This window comes from Astatotilapia calliptera, chromosome 8 (assembly GCF_900246225.1).
Source record: "Astatotilapia calliptera chromosome 8, fAstCal1.2, whole genome shotgun sequence".
Taxonomy (NCBI): Eukaryota; Metazoa; Chordata; class Actinopteri; order Cichliformes; family Cichlidae; genus Astatotilapia; species Astatotilapia calliptera.
This window is the reverse complement of record NC_039309.1, coordinates 24,788,916-24,809,588: the sequence shown is the minus strand read 5'-3', so window position 1 is coordinate 24,809,588 and position 20,673 is coordinate 24,788,916. Positions and strand designations below refer to the sequence as shown.

Below are 20,673 nucleotides of genomic sequence, written 5' to 3'. Positions count from 1 at the left end.
GTGTGTGCAAACCTGGTGAAGACCTATAGTAAACGTTTGACCTCTGTTATTGCCAACAAAGGTTATGTTACAAAGTATTGAGTTGTATTTTTGTTATTGACCAAATACTTATTTTCCACCCTGATTTACGAATAAATTCTTTACAAATCCTACCATGTGAATTCATGGATTTTTTTTTCACATTCTGTCTCTCACAGTTGAAGTGTACCTCTGGTGCAAATTACTGACCTCTGTCATCATTTTAGGTGGGGGAACTTGCACAATCGGTGGCTGACTAAATACTTTTTTGCCCCACTGTATATCTGTCTTAACAAGCCATTGAACACATTTAACTTCCAAAGTGACTGGTGAATGTGTATATTCTTCTGTACCCAGCTGTTATATATGGAACTGACATTTTGTTTTAATGGTTTAATGGTCTTACGTTGATGAAAGTTTCATGTTCTTGACTTTCTCTACAGCGTGTTCATCTGCTAGGCCAACATGGCAACCCAGAGCCAGGAGAGTTCTGTAATGGGCAATAACACAATCACAAAGAAAAGTGTGAATGGGATGTGCAGATGCTTGTTATGAATTTCAACAATAACTGATGCTCCTGCAACGTCCAAAGAAAACTTACTAATATATATGATGAAATTTCAAATTTCACTGCACTGATACATTACTTGAGAGTTTCCAGAGACATCTGTAGATTGTAGCTTCGTTCCTGTTCAGGAAGCTTGGAGAACTCCACCAGACATGGGTGCTGCCGCTTATTATCATCCCGCACCTCAAGCACACATGCAAAGAAAAAAGAAAAGTTTAGGGCAGCCAGGACACTAATAGTAACCAAGCTGTAGCTAAATACATAACATATCTGATGTCATGTATTTTTATAGCGAAAATATTCATCGGTTCATTCTGACAATATTCAAATAAAGAAAAGGATCAACAGTATTTCATTGAAGGCTCTGGAGCAACAAGAGCTGAACCAACAGACTGAAGAACAGTGTCTTCCTGGACGCTAAAAGTGACCGGCTAAAAAGCTTAGTGACCGGCAGCCTCTGTTACCTACAGTCACAGTTAACCTTTGCATTGTCCATGGTACACAACTTTATACACTTAGAAACTGACCTGCAATTTCTAAATCTTGTGATATATCTTCTATATCTTAATAATTCCACACTTGCTCTGGCCTCTTTATCCTTCAAGTTAGAGAGTCAGTATCTTTCTGCGCAGTATCTTTGCTATTCCTAGGACTGCACTATTCTGGTGCAGTCTCTCGTGTTCTAGTGTTTGTTCTCTCTGTTGGATGTCATTCCTGGGATCTGCTGGAGACACTTGCTCAGTTTGGGGTCACTGCACCAAGTGCTCCCATTAGCATGGGGGCCACTGGTAGGATTTCTCAATATCAGCCATTTCTTCTGTCTGCTGATGGTACATGCCGTGCAGGGGCCTGTTCTTTCACGAACGTGTTGCTTCAAAGGATAGCTGCAGATTTCTGTCAGGATCTGCAGATTATACAGTACATATAAAATGTTCACGTTTCTCCAACGTTGTCTTCCCAACAGTTTCACTGGATGGCCAGGAAGCGTTCGCGATGTCTTCTCTGGCGCTGATAATTGGCGTCTGTCTTGTGTCAGTGACGTAAAAGACGGATTTAATGCGACGTGACCATCAAGCAGCAGTCGCTTTCTGAAACATCAGATATGTATCGGATTCAGCACCACATACGAAAGTGACCCAGATCGGATTGGAAAATATTGGATTTGTGCCGTTCACACTGTCACACCATGATTGGATAGATGGGTCGCATAGGGTCAGAAAAGTCGGATTTGAAGTGCTTTCGCCTGCAGTGTGAACGTAGTCTTAGTGTTGCAGTCTCACGGTGCTGAACTTGGGGTGAAACCCTCCAAGCATGGTAAGCAGCATCCTTCTCTTGATGTCAGTGGCTTCTATTGCTTCCTTTGGCCAACTTATATTCCAGCAGGGTAACTGATCAACTGTAGGGCATAGCTATTGATTGCCCGGATCTTGTTCTTCCTATTCAGCTCTCCTCAGGACTTGCCTTATCTTCTGCAGATATTTGGTGGTTCCAGCTTTCCTAGTGGCCTTTTGATTGTTCCCATTTGCATGTGGGATTCCAAGGTACTTGTACCTTTCCTCGATGTCTGCAGTTCTGTTCTCCACATCCCCATCGAATTTCTGATGAAGATGCTCAGGGTCCTGTTGATCTTGTACAGTTTTGGGCATTCCAGAATCCAGGTGTGAAGCACTAAGTCGTAGGCTTTCTGGTAGTGCACAGGTTAGTCTGGTCTTATAACCATAACCGGTGCTCTATCTGTCAGTAGCTGGTGGGGGGAGGGGATGATGACATCTCCCCCATGACCTGATGTCCTGGCTCTCCCTTGCTGTAGCATTTGTGTTGCACTCATCAATCTCTAGCTGTGATAGCAGTTGCTTCTTCTGTATGTTGGAACACTGAGCTACTGCTACAGGTGCTGAAGAATCTATCAGCCCCAAATCCTCTTTATGTAACCTGTTTAGCTGGGATTACATGCATAGCAGCAGTCCACCAGGTATTATGTACAGGTATTCGTTTTCATTTAATAATACTCACTGCACCATAGATCCAGCCTAATTCGATCTTGTTCATCACCCAGAGTTCATGGATGTTTTCTGCTAGTTTTTCTCTGATCCTTTCCAGGTGAGGTGGCAAAATAATCTGAACAAAAAACAAACAGCGTTTCAGTTACTGGTTATGGTTAAGGGAAAAAAAACTTTATTGAATGACTTCAAAAATAATTAAAAAGTGAACTTAAATCAAGTGTGTTATTGAGAAAAATGGAGCAAGACATTTCTGACCTGGCTGGTGTCTACAGGTATAGGGGTGAATGCTGCCTGGCTCAAAGTGACAGTCGGTCCCAGCAGGTCTCTGGTGGCAGTCTGATCCTGACTAGCCTCCAGTTTCAGTTTCTCCCTGGGCAACACTGCTTCATAGCAAGGGGCATAACCAGGAGGAGGGAGGAACTTAAACTCCCCATGACGCCCACCGAGGAGGAATCGCACCCTGCAGGTGAAACAGGAAAGTTTGTGAAAACCAGAAAACAGCCCAGTGGCAGCGCTCCTGGGACCGACATTTATGTGATAGATCTGGGACAAAAATTGCCTTAGGCATTCAAATTTGGGATGTCAGTGATGATGATGATGATGATGATGATGATGTAAAAAGAAAGGTACCAAAAACATGTGAGTTAGTCAGCCTGCTACAGTTGTGCTATTTGTCTTCATATTGCTGACCAATTAATATACTGTTACATTTTCGGACAGTGACAGAGTTTTTGGTACTCTTGCCTCCGTACACACCATTGTGAGTTTTAAGTCAAGCGATCAAGATCCAATGAACCCTTTCACTAATACTGGTCACTATTGGACAGCTATTCAAAGGCTGTTTTCTTGTATTTGTGTCAGTGTGGATGGTATACTTGCACATAAACCACTACATTGGACACTGATGTGTCACTCCATACCTGCCACTCACTGGCCGTTTAATGTTACTGTAGATCAGGGGTCGGCAACCCTGGGCACACGTGATTTTTTTTTTTTTTAGTAACTATAAACAATGAAAGGTGGTGGATTGGCCAGGTGCTGGCAGATGTGTAAAAATAACTCAGTTGTTTGGTGGTGGCTATGGCGGAGCTTCCACAGAGGCCAGCAGGTGGATGAGGGAAAGGGGAGGCAGGAGGAGGAGAGACCCGAGGCGGCCGCCGGTCCGAGTGTCAGGTGAACTGAACTTCAGGTAAGAAGTTATGACCTGCAGTCTATCTGGGTCAGATATAAACCAAGTTTAGGTGCAGTTTATTTTCGTTGTGCTGACTTTTTACAGTCAGTTACAATAACTCGTACTGCGTGCTAGCCAGCTTGACGGAGTTTCTATACAGCTGGGTGGTGCTATGATGTTACTGATAGTGAACTTTATTTTATTCATAGGGTTAGTTAGTAGAGTTGCAAACCGTCCCGTAAAAACTGAATTGTCTCGTATTCAGAAAAAATATTACGCGTTTCGTATTGAGGTGAAAAGGAGCACAGTTTGTCCCGGACTTCAGCTAGGATGGAAAAAGACACAAAGCTGGAGTTATTCTGTGTCTTTATGCTGTCAGCTGCCTCTTCTCCTCTCATTCTCTCCCCTCCCTCTCCTGTTTCTACTTCAATCATGAAACTGATCAATGATCAGCTGATCGGCTTTTCTGTCACAAGTCCCATCTCTCTTGTTTGTTTATCGCTCACTCTGATGCAAAATTTATAGAAATGTACAGAAATTATACATATACCAACAAGACAGTGTACATCACTGTCACAACAGCGTCTGTTTTCATACAAAGGCTTTATGGCTTTAATACCTGGTGGGTTGGTCTCGTCAAAATGCCCGGGCCCATTTTGTGTCCCAGTCCAGCCTTGGGCACGACACGCAGTGAAATAATCTGATAAGGTGCATTAAAAAATAAATGGCCAGCGGTGCACATCGCAAATTAGCTCGCATACACACATTAGTTGTGCTGCTTCTTAATGACAGTATCTTAGCTAACAACCCAACTACCAGATTCGACTTGTAATTGGCTAAAAATAACTTTGCCTACTGGTGAGAGGGACGTTGCTAGCTGGCAGTTTTTTCAAGCGATGTTGAAATTTCCACATTCCAACATTTCAAAAGCTTCAGGCAGCACAGCATCAGCACCACGGAAATACATTCAAAGACTGAATTTACAATGAGTTTTCGGGACTTTCAGGTGTATGGACCAATGTTTTCTTTTCTGATCAAACCAGAAAGCTTTAATGAGTAGTTGGATTTGTCTCGGATTAACTGGCTCGACACAGAGGACATCAAAATGCAGCTGATTGAACTGAAAAGCTTGACTCTGTGTAACTGTCTTCAGAACATTGCAGAGGCCTTATTGACAGTATTTGGCTCTACATATCTGTGTGAGCAGATTTTCTCTCACATGAAGATTGTCCTCAGGTAGCCTCTGAATGCTGGACACTCGGAGACCTGTGTCTCTGAGTGGGAGACCAGAGATCACATTAACATGTGTGTCTCTATATTAACAAACATGCCATATTGGCCCAGTTTATTATTTCGCATCATTGTTATGAGGAGACCATAAATAGCATTTGCATTTTCTGTTGTATTTGCTGTTATGAGTTCTTGTTATGGATAAAAAGTCTTTTTTTGTTTCAAAATAGCTGATAACTATTCGCTGATAGCTGCCAACATCTGCAAACAAATATAATTCTAGAAAGTGGTTCTATATAGTGTGTAACTGTTAATATGGAGCGTTATTAAATTTATTGCTAATGCAGTCATATGGCACACTGACTTCTGAGGAAATTTTAGATGGCACTCATCATCAGAAAGGTTGCCGACCCCTGCTATAGATGTATGACGTGTTTCATTGTAATGATTGTCATTTAACCCCTGCCATGCATGAATTATGACAACCTCAACCAGGATTTTTTCTTAAGTATTTTTTATTCATCTTTTAATGCCTAAAGATGAATTAAAATACTTAAGAAAAAATCCTGATTGAGGTTGTCATAATTCATGCATGGCAGGGTTAAAGTGCTGACATTGAGCCTTTCAGGGGTTTAACAAAAATAGGTTCATTGCATTGACTGACGAGGAATTTTATGCATAGCTCCCATTTTCGTGGGCGCAGAAGTATTTGGGCAAATTAACATCATTTGTTTTTAATACTTATATTAACATTCATTTGCTTTACTAGGCTGAGATAAAGTGACTGACTTGGCCAGTAAAGAATATTCTATATGTGACGAGACATTAGTTTGTAGGTTTGAACCCCTATATATTGAAAATTCCAGCTAAAAGCTAAATACCAAATCTACAGGGTGGGCCATTTCTATGGATACAGCGTAATAACATGGGAATGGTTGGTGATATTAAAGTCCTGTTTGTGGCACATTAGTATATGTGAGGGGGCAAACTCCTCAAGATGGGTGGTGACCATGGTGGCCATTTAGAAGTCGGCCATCTTGGATACAACTTTTGTTTTTTCAATAGGAAGAGGGCCATGTGACACATCAAACTTATTGGTAATGTCACAAGAAAAACAATGGTGTGCTTGGTTTCAGCGTAACTTTATAAATCCCAGTGATATCACATAATTGTTGTCCTAATATAACAACAACCCCACTGATAACTTTTGTAAGACACTCATCAGGCAGTTACTGTAATAGTCTCAGAAGTATGCTACGCTGTTTTTAGGACAACAATCACTCTACAAAATCAGGATGTGCATGTAAGTTGTGCTTATAGTCATTATACAGTTGCAAATCCATTTTAAAAGACAAAAATAAAGCAAGCTTCATGGAGAACAAAGACAATAACTCTGTTATCATGCTGTGTTGATGAGCTTCAGTGAAACACTGACTTGACCCCAGCAGAGAAGCTCGCCACTGGGAAGAAAAGGCCATCAGAGTTGAAGTTCTCAAACATGCCCTGAACTGGCTGGCCATTGATTCTGAAGGAGATACTGGGCACACTGAGGTCCAGGCAGCAGCTCACCACATCTTCTGATCGAAGGAGATGCTGATTGGGTGAGCTAACAGTCCGCGCAATGCAGCCTGCACAGGATACACAGAAGTGCAGCGAGAAACAGTTTAGTTTGATTCCAGTCTGAACTGTTTAAGTACAAAACGACATCAGAGTTTATACCAGGACATTTTTCCATTATGGTTTTTGCTTTTACTTTACAGAGTATTTCCTACGTTATTGTGATCCATGGATGTGATCCATCCATCCATGTTTTCTTTTTTTCTTTTTGGCCTTTTTCAGCAGAAAAAACATCTTGCAGGCACTTTGCATAACTGTCCAACAGTTAAAAAAAAAACATAGTTTCATACAAAGATCTTTTCCTTTTTTAAAATCTATTTCTGTGCATTTTAAAATAAATAAATAAATAAATAAAAGGATCCATAACTCGAAAGTGTCCTAAAAATGGCGAACGTGGCTCAGGGGGTTGGGACCTTCCGGCTTGTAACCAGAAGGTTGTCGGTTCAATCCCCAGCTCTGTCTGTATTGGTCGTTGTGTCCTTGGGCAAGACACTTCACCTACTGCCTACTGGTGTTGGCCAGAGGGGCCGATGGCGCGATATGGCAGCCTCGCTTCTGTCAGTCTGCTCCAGGGCAGCTGTGGCTACAACTGTAGCTGCCTCCACCAGTGTGTGAATGTGAGAGTGAATGAATAGTGGCATTGTAAAGCGCTTTGAGGCTCTTGAAAAGTGCTATATAAATCCATTATTATTATTAAAATGTACACCGTATTGGTGCTTTCTGATATGATGTTAAATTAATAGCTGAATTAACAGCTGTAAGCTGCTCAGTTCTTGAGGCAGCACAGCACTCTCACACCTAAAGATTGTGACCACTATAGTCCACATTCAGTAGTCTCACATTTCAATGGGAAAACATACTGGCAACTGCCAGTGCCACCCTTCAGTCTCCTGTTAGACACACCTATGGTATTAATTTCAAAATCTTGCTTATTCTTGAGATATCACATTCACAAGATTTTCAGAAAACATTAGTTGAGATCAGTGAGATTCTAGGAGGTCCTGCCATCCTCCAATTTGAAAATCCTAGGTGACTTCCATCACGAGTTATTGTATTCACAGTATTTTGACCTTTAGGTTGAGGTTACTGAGTAGATACAACTATGGTATTAATTTAAAGCTCCTACATTACATTACCTCCTACTACCTTCTAGGGCTGAGGGGTAAAAATGATTCTGCACAGACTTTCATTATCAGTGAGTTAGTAATCAAAATCACTCCATCTTTGTACACACACTGGACACACACAGCTCACCTGACCAAAGATGGAGTCCATCAAAGCCATAGGAATAGAGGTCATCACCCACCCCGTTGCCTCCCCACCCCTCTCCTCCACTGGGGTACGGTGCATAGCCATTGGTGTTGCCCCAACCCACCCTGAGGTGAGTGGCCTCTGCTGTGACAAATGGCAAAACCTGATCCACAATCAGCTCGTAGTACCACTTCCTGTACTGGGCAGAGCCCTCACTGACGCCCAAAAAGATGTTGGGTCGCATGCTGTTGGAGTGAATGAATGTCAGTGAGTAGGTAAATCCATTACTGACATGGGATTCCACAATCCGACCATTGCAAATGTTTGTATTTGTTTACCTGCTTATGTGGTTGATCAGGCGGGTCTGCAGTAATAAATCTCTTCCTGGCAGCAGGTTGTCACAGATCAGGTGCTGGTTAGAGCGCACTGCCACGCCGTGACACACACACAGTGAACACAGCACGTCTAGAACCTAAACGGTATTTATAAACAAGACGGATAAGATGTTATTGTCTCTACGATATAAAGAGACACAAGTAAACAGGTAGTGACATCTATACTGAACTGCTGAAAAGGTCAGTGGTGGCTGGAGACACCACAGAGGGCTCAGAGCGTCCGTTCAGTCTGTATTTCTGACTGAAACCTACTACAATGAACACATGAGTATCAGGACTGTACCATGGAGCAGTGGGAAAAGGTGGCCTGGTTTTCTTTGACATCTGGTGACAACCCAGTGCATTTAGCTGTTACTCAAAGAAATGATGGGAAACACTGCAAGCTGGCACAGGCAAGTGTGATGACACAAGAAACTTTTGGTCCTTAATGGTAACAGTATTCCCTGATGGCAATAACTTTTCCCATCAGGATAATGCTCCTTGATACTAAATGATTTCAACACAACAAAAGGTCCAGGGTGTGGATCTTCGGTGCGATACACTGCAACAAGTTAGATCCATGGAGGCCTTACAACAAAGTACTGAGTGAAAGGATCTGCTGCTAACATATTGAGTGTGTTAGCAGGATGTATGTTAAGTAAGAGCTTTTAATGAGCATAAGATGGACCTAAAAAAATATTAGATTGCTTGTTTTAAACACTATGTATAGATGTTCAGACTTTAATGTGATTGGTACTACATCCATGCTTCAGCATGAAAAAAGGGTGAAATAACAAGGCAGAGTCATAAAACCTATCTCGCCAGACGTAATAAGGAGAAGTCGTCCTGCAACAGAGGGTCTGACCTCACAGAGTCCTGTTTTCAACATCATGGAGTCAAATAAAGAAACAACACATACCGACAGAATCTAAATCAACAGAATAACCAAGGCAAGCTATCCAAAGAACAGCCTTTCTACCTATAAAAAATGATGCAAGTGTACCAGGGATAACTAGGCTTTAAAATATACTATCATCATCACCAGTTTGTGTTTGTGGGTAAGTAAGTGCCCGTACCTTGTGGTTCCGACCATGTTTGTCCAACAGAGATATGATAGACTTGATATGTTCCTCTTTGATTATGTTAAGTGCTTCAGGACTCTCCACCAGTACACAGTGAAGCACCTCCAATATACCTGTAATTGAAAAATAAGGTGCAGTGTGACGATAACTTGATTCAAAACCACAGTTCACAAAAAGCTAAGAGTCGGTTTTACTGTCAAAGTTTGGAGAACCGATAATGGCTGTACAGGTCCCAAAGCTAAGAGCAGAGGCAACTAGCTTACTCATCACTCAGCTCTACATCTTACTGTCGTTAGATATGTAAAATAATGATGTAAATTTTATCTGTCAAAGTGGAAATACTTCTGTGGTGGGGCGCGGTCTGCGGTGCCGTGCAGGGAGGGCCGACGCACCTGCACGGCATCCTTAATCACGCCCGCCTAGTTAAAAACACGGGGACTCAGAGGTTTGGGAATTTGTTGTGGTGAGATGTAAATAAAGATGGCTCTGAATGATACGCTGTGGTCCCGCCGTGCCTTATTCTCGCCACAACTTCTAAAACATACAGGACACCACTAAAAGATTGAATTACAAATGCAACTAGAGCAAATAGAGAAAATAAATAAAATGTTAAAAGTGCTTTTTAAATATTTCTTTTTTAAGTTATTTAAATATTGTTCGATTAATTTGCAACTGATTTCTGTACATTTTTATCGATGTATTGCCAGATCATAACAACAGAGTAGTTAATGCCTTTTTGTATTTTGTAATCGTCGATTCTGGTGTATTTCTCTCCGTCTTCACTTTCTTCCCTTTTGAATGTATGATTTGTTAAACCTGCTGGTTCATGTTGGACATCATCATCCTGTTTATAGTCTTTTCTCTTGCCTGCCCTTTGACTGTTTCCAGGTTCCTTCTACCTGTGGTTTGTTACAAGTCATCACAAAGCAGGTTACACTGTAAGGTAAAGACAGTGTCACAGGTAGACTCTAAATCATCAGAATGTGAGTACTAGGTAGACTACCCCATATGCTGGTCGTTGCCGTGGTTTCTCTGCTGTGTTTTTGTTGTTTTTCTTCAGCAGATTTTCACTGTTTTTGCTCTCTCTCCATCTGCTTCTCTATTTTTCTTTCCCTCTCCTTCTGTGAACTTTGTGCTCAACTTCTCTTTCTTTCCTCTTTTTCTTTTCCATCCCCCAGTTTTGTCCATTGTAATTGTAATAACTCAAAAATCCTAATAAAGTTCTAATAAAATATGACTACCAGGTAGACCATTATGGCAAGCGGTCCACTTGGGAAAGTAAATCTGTTGGGCATTTTGGTCTTCTCACGACAGTTCTGATTGGACAAGAACAAAAAAAAACCTGTAGTCACGCCTTACTTTTTGATAGGTCCATCCACTTGACGACTTACTTTCTCTGTTTAATTCAACCTCCTTAGAGATCCTTGATTTCATTGCTTAACTCACAACCAGGAGTCAAAAACATAAAACTAAGCCTTGGTTCAATAATGCCACCAGAGGACTCAGACACGTGTGTAGAAAAACTGACCGAACATGTGTCTTTTGATAACTTTGAATCTTTGTTAAATTCTCAGAAGACTGTAAGAGCAGCAAAAAGAAGTGTTTCTCTAAGATCGTGGCTAACAACTGTCACAGACTCGTACTGTACTTACTGTGATTAACTCTGTTCTTAATTCTCCTACTGCTGCTCCTCTTATAGCATTGCAGGCAAGTCTTCAGCAATAGGATCACAGACTTCAGGTCTCATATTGTCCCTCCTGTTGCTGACTCATCTGTTTGAAAAGCCACTTTTATTCTCTGGCTTTTAAATCAGAATGAGTTCTGTACTCATTTCATTCTTACTTTCTTAAATTATGACATCTTTTCCTCTGTTGTTATCTCATTTGATTATTTTAGACGTACAGCACTTTGGTGAACAGCCGTTGTTTTAAATGTGCTAAATAAATAAATTCAACTCTGTCCTGTTCGTTTCCTATTATTTATTTATCTGTAAACGACACCAACATTTAACTGTAGTCGGTGTAATTCATCAGCATGTTTTTCCACCGTTCACTTGTGGGTTTACCTCAACCAACTCAGCAACACAGCAACAAACTCTGCTGACTCTTGTGTTCTTTGTTTATTAAATTCTGGATCCTTTTTATGTTTAAAGCAGCTTTATTGTGTTTTGGTGAGCAAAGCCTGAATCCAACTTACCCAGTTTCCACAGTGCACTGCGCTCATATAAACCTTCAGTTCATCCATGATCCGACTAAGAGAAAACCCCTCATTGCTCAGAATTTCAGTTGGTTCCCACTATCATCCCACTATCATATTGCTGATTCAGTAATATAAACTTGGAAGCTTAAGGCACAGTCATGTTTCTAACAGCTGAAAAGGTGGCTTCTTGTTAAATTAGCTGAAACCTTTTACGAGGTGATTAAATTGACTTGTCATCTGATGTCAACTGCTTTTTCTACGTAACATCCATTTGTATGTAACCAAGGCATTTCTGAGAATGTGTACTTTGACTTCAGCACCTCTTTTACATAACCATAAAATATATTATACCATGTAAAAGACAAGCTAACCTACCAGAGCAAGCCTCCAGTCGCTCCAGTCTGCTAATGAGCCAGTCCAGTGAACCAGAGAACTGGGCACAGTTCTTCCTGTTCCCTCTGATGAGTGCAGCTAGAAAGATGAAAATAAGTTGAGAGAAGTGACATGATATCAAGAGGTGTAACAACAGTAACATAGAAAACTCCTACTGAGCCCACATGTCACCTGTCTCTGTCCTCTGATCCCTTTCTGAATGAATCTCTGAGCATTTGTCATCTCTTAAAATAACCTGATTGTCTTCAGGTCTAATATGTAGTTTTAGGTGAGTGGAATTACAATTTGAGTTATTGCATCTTTTCTGTGCTTCTGTCTGTGCGCTTGTTTACCCAGTAGCTGGTAGAGGGAGTTGAGAATGGCGCTCCAGGCCTCTCCAGCCTCCTTTCCAACTGCCTCCGCAAAATGAGCTGCACTACTGTAGACATGAAGCCGATCAATGCACTCCAAGACCAGGCTGATCATCCCCTAGAAATATGAAAACTGTTGTTTTTACTTTATTCACCTGAAATGAGCTCTACAAAACAGAGTGTAGTCACAGAAAAGTTAGGAAATAAAAGCAAATTGAATGCCGTTAAATCATTCTATGGATTTGGATATAGATAATGTGACCAAGCTAATATCTGAGTTGAAAAACACAGACGTGCCAAAAAAACTGCATTTCCTCTAATGGCCACTGGAAGCTCGAAGTGTGTCAATTTCTCTCCAAGTAAACAGGAGCAAAACGCATGTTTACAAGTTAGTAGAGAAATGGTTTGGGCCACTGTGAATATTTTCAGCCACTATGGACACAATGTGAAAGCAAACATGATATAATTGGCAGTTCTTTGAGCAACAGTTTCACAGACATGGATTGTGTCATTAACAGAAAACAATTCGTGTATACAGTAAAGTAATTGATTCATCTTTTCTTTTTCTTCTTAAAATAACATTTTAGACATTAAATATTCCAACATGTTCCATCATTAGAAATAAACCACTACAAAATTCACTGGGGGTGGATGTACTGTATGTATGTACTGAGGCAGAATATATAAATATATTAGACTAAATCTTTAAAATTGGAAGCAAAAACTGTTAAAAATGATCTGAAGTTAGTTTGTAAACACACATATGTCCAAGTGCACCCTACCTCTTCCTGAAAGAGGTTCTGACGGTTCTTCAGAGCTCGCAGTCGGTTCTGTTTGTCTTCATGTTCTAGGTGATCTCCAGGCGGTTGGAAATAACCTATTAGATCCTGGAGGCTCAGGCTAACTGAGTCTATTGGCAGATCCAAAGTAAAGCTCCTTCCTTTCTTTCTTAGTATGTCCAGACCCCTGGGAAATACAGAATGGAGGATGTCAGTCATGCTATAAACTAGAGAAGCGGAAAATGTCACTTTGTGTTACGCAAGTTTAGCATGTTCTGCTGCAAGAGTGTGAATGTAGATGCAAATGAGAAAGAAACTAAAATGTGCCGATCCCTCTCCTCAGCCTAATCACTGATTTGATGTTTCTCTTGTGTTGAAGTCATAAACACAGAAAGACAGAAAGATTGTCTGAAGGATTCCTTCATTTTTTGCATCCTTGTCTTCTAGATGACCCCAGAAATTAACCTGCAATTTTAAAGATTATCTCAATTCCCAAAATGAAAAGAGAGGAAGACTTGGAAGAAGAGTCGTTCACAAGGATCCAGAAGTCAGACCTTTATTGATTTGGATGAAAATGGAATGAAGCATGTTAATACAGGTGGGTTTTTCTCAGTGTGACGATATGTCTGTGGATTACAGCTGACAAACAATAAAGAAAAAATGTTTAAATATGGTTTTGGCCATCGTGACATCAACTAGTTGGCAAAGTCCCGTTGTGGAGCTTTACACTGAGCATATTCACCGTGTTAGCTTTTTGAAACAGACATCAAAGCATGACCAAGTGACATGTCTGACTGAAACCTCACACACGAGAGACTGAGGGGTTGGAAAAGAAATCTCTCAGCTGTCTAATCAGATTAGTAATCCTATGGGGTTGCAGAGTCTGTGTTAAGGCTGTTTCGGGGTTAGTTGACCGTGACAAGCTTGTCAGTGTGAGCTGATCATTCGTTAACACGTCCTTTGTGCTGTGTTTTTCTTTGATGTAGTACAGCTCAAACTCATTTTCTGGAATTATTGTTTAACCCTCTCAGGCTCAAATTAAACTTTTTGTTGCTAATGCACAACCAAGTCCTGCAGTCGTACTTCTGAGTAAAAAAAAACAAAAAAAACAAAAAAAATATGTATGTGGGGTAATCGGGTTGTTAGTTTTTAACTGTTGCAAATCGGCAACGCCTGCCTTGAGAGGGTTAAGATGTAGGGCATCAATTGAAATGTCTTATAAGTAGACCTGATATTGTAAAAATACACATTCAGCATATAATAGCCCCATAAAGTATAAAACAAATTGCATTAAATGACAACACTGTTACAGAGGGGTGGAGAGGGGTTTGGAGACTCTGTAGAATCCAGCTCGGCTTGTTGTTTTCACGTACAAAAAGAAGAAGAGCAACAGATCGTCCAAGTCTCACAGAAACCTGATCTCAACAACATGACTGACAGTAATCCACAGGTGAACATTCTCCTCGATAGCTGTGGTCCCAGATGGTATTATAGTAACTGGTGGGTCCATAACAGCCAGGAACAACATTCTACTTAACTGATGTAGGGCTGAACTTCTACTTGTACCAAGATTCTATTCAAATGTCTACTGACTACGTTGAATGAACATGTGACAAAGCATTTGTCTATGCGTCCAATGTGTAGGTTCTTAACATACTTATCATCTTGGCAGTTCCCCTCAGCACTTCAGCCTTACTTTCCCAGTCATTTGGTAACTCTTCCCTATCACCCAGAACCTATTTCAACTTCTCCCTGCACTCGTTGCAATATTCTTCCTTCTCCAGCATCCTGTGGCTTTTTCTTCTTGATTTCCAGAGTGGAGTCAAATCCCACAGTCCCTGTAGTCTCCAATCCCTTAACCCACTGAATGCATGATTCCAGTTTACACTCCGAATTCTGAATCTTATACCATTGTTACAAAGATGATGGTCAGTTGTCTAAAATATACTGGACACTCTCCAAAATAGATGAATCAATATGCCCTCCTATTGCAAAATGGGAGGCAGATTTATCAGTCAGCTTAGACCAAAGTCTCTGGTCTCAGATATGTTTAAAAGATTTTAAATAGATTAGAAATAACATGAAATGACATCCCAATGTCTACAATTAATACAATACAAAATACAACATAGAGTGCTCTATACAGGTTAATGAATCAAGGTTTTTACCATCTTTTGCTGGTGGCCTCTGCTCTTGAGGAGTCCACTCTGCAGGTGGAGAAGATGTAGCAGAGGTGGAGGATGAACTCAGCCTCAGTGTCTATTGTCCTATGCAGTGTATGACTGAATGTTGGGGTGGGTGTGGTTGGGCCTGGGGCCCCTGCCCTTGGTAGATCCCCCCCCCCTCCCCATCCCCAGTTGCCTCCCTCCTTCCTTGGATCCTCCATTGAGGCACAGGTGTGTTACTGAGGTGTAGGGGAGACATTCCTCCTCTGTCCCCTCCTGGCCACCTGCGCCTCTGTTTTATTCCACAACTTAGACATTTGTATTACTTACACTCTCATTACACATTCATATTGGGCCTCGGGGGTTTGGCACACTGAAGGGCGTCCAGAGGACGGTCTGTTTATTCAGCCTCACCTCTGGTGCTGGTGCCCACCTCTCATTTTTAAATATATGTAGACAATATGTGTTCTAGGGAGGGGCCGTGCTGACACCAAGTGTTGTCTGGCAGAAGGTTTTTGGCACCATGCTACTCGCCTGCTTAAAATGCATTTTAGAACAGCATGCATCAACACCACATATGGGTGGGCGGAGTGAGGCATGGGGTCTTAGTGTACCACGTTCATTTTTGTGTGTCTCCATGTTGGGTGAGTGCGTGAGTCTTTGTATATGTGTGCATGACGGTGGAAACACATATTAGTGTCTGTGTCTCATTCTCTTGGAACATATCAAGCCCCCCCAGGTGTGGGCCCGTTTCTTTTAATTTTACTTAATTACAAAAGAGTTGTAAAAGAATAATAAAGTACATTTTACATTTACTTAGGCTCTATTTACATTTTATGAAACAGGTAAATGTATTACACCAAAATAAATCAGGGAGGAACAAATAAGTTAATACAACTTTATATTGATTGTTTTGTGTATCTTAAATCAACTTTCAGTGCAGTTGTTCTGTCAGGTATACTAAGACAAGTGAAAATTTGCAAAATAAAATTCTATGCCCAAAAAAGTAAATCACAAATTTCTACTTCTTTGTTAATAAAATGCAATATGAATAATTTCTTCAGTTCTCGCTCTGGATATAATTTTCTTTACACTGGTCCAATATTGCATAGAGAAAATCAACAGTTACATACAAGGTACTGTCGAGAGAGGTGGGATTGAAAAGGACTGAAGTGGACCTGGCTTATCTCTCATCTGAGAGAGTGTAAAAAGACTTAACATCTAGACTTTTATCTTAAAAGTGATACAGAGCTGTATTACAAACCGACCTGACTTCAGATATGCGGAAGAAAATGGCTGGATGATATATTATTCTGTTATTTTAGATTTTAACTTTTATCGAAGCGGTCGTCATAAGTTGTCAAACAGCACAATGCACCGCACTTTTCAGTTGCAATTTATTAGGTTTTCAGATGTTAATTCATCATTTTAGTAACACATTAACATGAACGTAGTAACATGTTTTCATATCATATTTAACACCAGTTTATTTTAAAGTGTTTTTTTTCTTCATTGATAATGCACAATGTGACATTAAAGCAGCACAATTTAACATTAAAGAATATGAAGAATATGATAAATGGTTTAAGCTGCCTGTTATTGGTTTTTAACATTTTCCATTAAATGAACATCCCTTTTACTTTATCTTTTTTTTTAATCGATAGAAAAATCAGATGTTTTTTACAATAGCTTCTCTTAAAGTTCTGGTGATCATTTTCAGAGCCGTTCGTGGTCAGATACATCACTATATTAGTACATTTCTTCATTCATAGGTAACTGCCATGTCTCTGAGATCAGCTGATCACTTGTTGTTGGCTGTTTGTCTAAGTTACAGAGAAGAGGAGACTGTGCTTTTGGAGTTGTAGACACCCGGGACACCAGGTTTCAAAACTTGCTTCCATTGGACTCACGATCTATGGAAAGTGTTGAAAGCTTCTAAAAGAAGCAAGTGGAATTGTGTAGGATTGGCTTTATTTAGTTTTATGAATTTAAACTGTTTTAATTCTTGCATTTTACTTTGTACTGTAAAGCACTTTATGACTTTTGTCCTGTATAAATACAAATGTTGGTTATCAAACATTAGGTCTCTCTCTTCTAAAACCCTGTTAATGAATAACATTGATTTATTCCGCCTTACAAAAAGTTTGTTACTGCAGGATGATTTTGTCAGCTTAAGTGAATCAACACCAGGAGGGGGAGTAGCAGCAATCATCAACTCCAGCTTATTAATCAACCACAGAACAACAGAGTTATAATTAGGGATGGATATTGATAAGATTTTCACGATTCCGATTCCATTTTCGATTCTGTTTAACGATTAGATTCTTTATCGATTCTCTTAGCGATTCTTTTTTTAAAAGGTCGAATAGCTTAGAACTTTGTTTTATATCTTCTCTTTGAACAAGATAGAAATTTAGGAGTAACATTGTCATGGTCCGCGGCCCGCCGTCCGAGGAGCTGATGGGATGCCCACGCCCACCCCCACGTATGCTGCTATTTCCCCGCGCCCCAATAATTCTTTTCCTTTTTCTGTTGCAGCCTCCCACAGTCCCGTTTTCGGCGTTCCTGCGCGACTCATCTCCCGGTCCCTTGGTTTCTCTAGTTTCACGCGTGTTTTCCTTCTACCCTCCCGGGACACCTTCAGTTAAAATGAAGTTTATTTTCTCGTACTCCTGTGTGTGTTGGCTCTGCTTCTGGGTCCAGCTTGTGCGCTGAACTTCGGTTCATGACAAACATGGCCTTACAAACCCAGCAGTGAGATCTTAAGAGATCCACAGCCTACGGCTCTTCAATGGGGTGTCACAGGGTCCCCAGGAAAAAAAATTGCAAATGTAAAATAATAAAATAAATATTCTTCTGTAGCAATAACAAAGTATAACATAAATTATTCTGTAGCAATTACACAAGAATATCCAGTAATGTCCCTGCCTACAATTAAACACATTCACTTACCAAAAATCGGGGGGATCTGCTGTGGCAAATGGTGCAAGCCTTTTACCACAAACTTAATCACTGCTCGGTGACATTCGTCTATCCTGGCCTGAAAGGAGTAGTGATGGTAAATTTGATTCTTTTTACTGAATCGAGTTTTAATGAGTCACTCACCAAAGTGAATCGGGTTTTTGGGTCATTTGATTCACTGAGTCAGTTGACCAGAGAGTTCAAAAAATTTACATTTTCACTCAAACTTAATTTGTTTCTCTTTTCATGTAAATCCCCCTGCTAAGATGAATGATTCTAAAAGAAAACAACTATTTTATAGAGCAAAAAAGAGCAAAAACATTTCTAAAATTAAGAAATTTCCTATCAAAATTGCTTAATAAACATTTATTTTGTTTATTTTTATTTTATTAGTATTTTCCTTAAATGTGTCAAATATATATTTTCTCATCTAAATGTCCACTGAGCTGTGAGCCAGGGGGCGGTAATGTGCCTTAACATTGGTTGCCAACCAAGAAGAAGAAGGAGCTGTGAGCCAGGAGGGAGGGGGTGAGTGAGTGAGTGAGTGAGTGAGGGATTTGTTCGCTCTATGATTCAGCACAGGAGGGAGGGGGTTAGTTAATCCTGAGTGATTCGCTTACGCTGACGATTCAGCAGAGGAGGGAGGGGGTTAGTGAGTCCTGAGTGATTCGCTTAGGCTTACGATTCAGCACAGGAGGGAGGGGGTTAGTGAGTGAGTGAGTGATTCGTTCGCTCTATGATTCAGCACAGAAGGGAGGGGGTGAGTAGCTCAAATGTGCTGTTAGCATGTTAGCAGAGCGATGCTACTGTGAACCGAGGAGCTATTGTCTTGATGTGAACTTCTTCTTCAGAGCAAAAATGTTTTTGTTATGATACTGGATGTTGTGTTTTTCTCCACAATTTTAATTATAAGCTAGATATATTGCTGCTAACAGCAACAGGGATGAGTCAGTGAGTCAGTTGGGCTTGTGAATCATGATTCATGAGTCAGTAAAGTGATTCTCGAGTATTGAACGATTCGTTCATGATTCGCGCATCACTAGAAAGGAGATGCTACCGGTAGACTGCAGCGAGAACTGCCAGTCTGAGCCAGCCAGACTCTGTCTCTCTCATCACGGTCACCTAAACGCACAGTAATGGCAGGTTTTGTAATAAGGCAGATCGCGCTAACATAATATGCACTGTTAGTTGATTATTTACCTGCCGCATTAACGGGAGAGGACGTGCAAACGTTACCGCTGCTGCTGGGTTGAGATTCACGAGTCCGGAGCGGAATTAAAAACATGACATTCAAGGTTATCACGTGTTTTGTGAGCAAATGCTTTCGCATATTCGTAGTGTTTCCTCCCTTAAATGAAATATCTACTTTGCAAGTATTGCAAGTTGCCCTGTTGTCATCCATTCTCGTAAAGTATAATCAAACTTTTGAGCGTTTGAGCCGCCGTGTTTCCTGCCAGGTAAATGACACTCCGCAACGTGATGACGTCAGGGTATCGTTTGCAAAAATGGCAAACAATTCCAAGGGATTGAAACAGTGGGAACCGGTTCTCAACAAGAACCAGTTTTCGATACCCATCCCTAGTTATAATTCAAAAAGTTGAAAGCCTGAAATGAAAAAACTGTTCTGTTTGTTGTATCTGAATACTATGGATTCTCTGTAAAAGAAAGCCTCAAATCAGAAGTACTTGACTCCCTGGTATAATTCTCAAACACGCACCTTAAAGCAAATAACTCATAAACAGGAGAGGGAATGGCGTCTCACTAATTTAGAAGATCGTCATTTAGCCTGGAGAAATACTTTGTTGCTCTATTTTTTAAAAAGCCCTCTTTTAAAGCTAGAATATGTTACTATTCATCACTGATAGAAGAAAATAAGGACAACTCTAGGTTTCTCTTCAGCACTGTAGCCAGGCTGACAAAAAGTTAGAACTCTGTTGGACCAAGAATTCCTTTAACCTTAACTATTAATGACTTCATCCATTATTTAGACTCTTTTTCTCCAAATGATCTTTTTGAGTTAACTTAAACAATTACTTCTTGTCTTTTAGACCCCATTCCTACAAGCCTCCTTTAAAAAGTCCTCCCACTTAATGCTTCAATCTTAAATATGATCAACCTATCTCTATTCATGGACTATGCACCACAAGCCAAATGATCTTCTTGTGACAGTGAACTCATCTCTGTGCTTGTCCCTCTAGGCCTCAGTGCAGGGTTCAACACTGTCGACGATAATAATTTACTGTGATTTGAGCATGCTGTAAGTATTAAAGGTACTCCGCTGCAGTGATTCGAATCATATCTATCTAATAGACTACAATTTGTTCATGGATATGGGGAGTCTTAATTACTTCCACAGAGCTAGCTTGATCTATCCATGACACCAGTAAACATGCACCAATTACTTAAAATGTCCTGAAGACATAAAGACCTGGATGACCTCTAATTTTCTGCTTCTGAATCCAGATAAAACTTATGTTATTGTACTTGGGCCTAACAATCTAAGACACATGGT

The 20,673-nt window shown here is 40.5% G+C and overlaps 1 protein-coding gene across 7 annotated transcripts in view; it reads right to left on the bottom strand.

The window, feature by feature from the left end:
- ryr2a (ryanodine receptor 2a (cardiac)) overlaps positions 1-20,673 on the bottom strand; it is a 301,573-nt gene that overhangs the window by 181,773 nt on the left and 99,127 nt on the right. For all 7 annotated transcript variants that reach the window (XM_026177557.1, XM_026177561.1, XM_026177558.1 and 4 more), the window contains exons 13-23: positions 13,039-13,222; positions 12,239-12,374; positions 11,889-11,984; positions 9,309-9,427; positions 8,197-8,330; positions 7,862-8,103; positions 6,426-6,618; positions 2,845-3,049; positions 2,600-2,704; positions 666-769; positions 425-508 (exon numbers count right to left, since the gene is read on the bottom strand). In XM_026177557.1, coding sequence (XP_026033342.1) covers positions 425-508; positions 666-769; positions 2,600-2,704; positions 2,845-3,049; positions 6,426-6,618; positions 7,862-8,103; positions 8,197-8,330; positions 9,309-9,427; positions 11,889-11,984; positions 12,239-12,374; positions 13,039-13,222 — 1,602 coding nt within the window. The remainder of the gene's footprint in view (positions 1-424; positions 509-665; positions 770-2,599; positions 2,705-2,844; positions 3,050-6,425; positions 6,619-7,861; positions 8,104-8,196; positions 8,331-9,308; positions 9,428-11,888; positions 11,985-12,238; positions 12,375-13,038; positions 13,223-20,673) is intronic.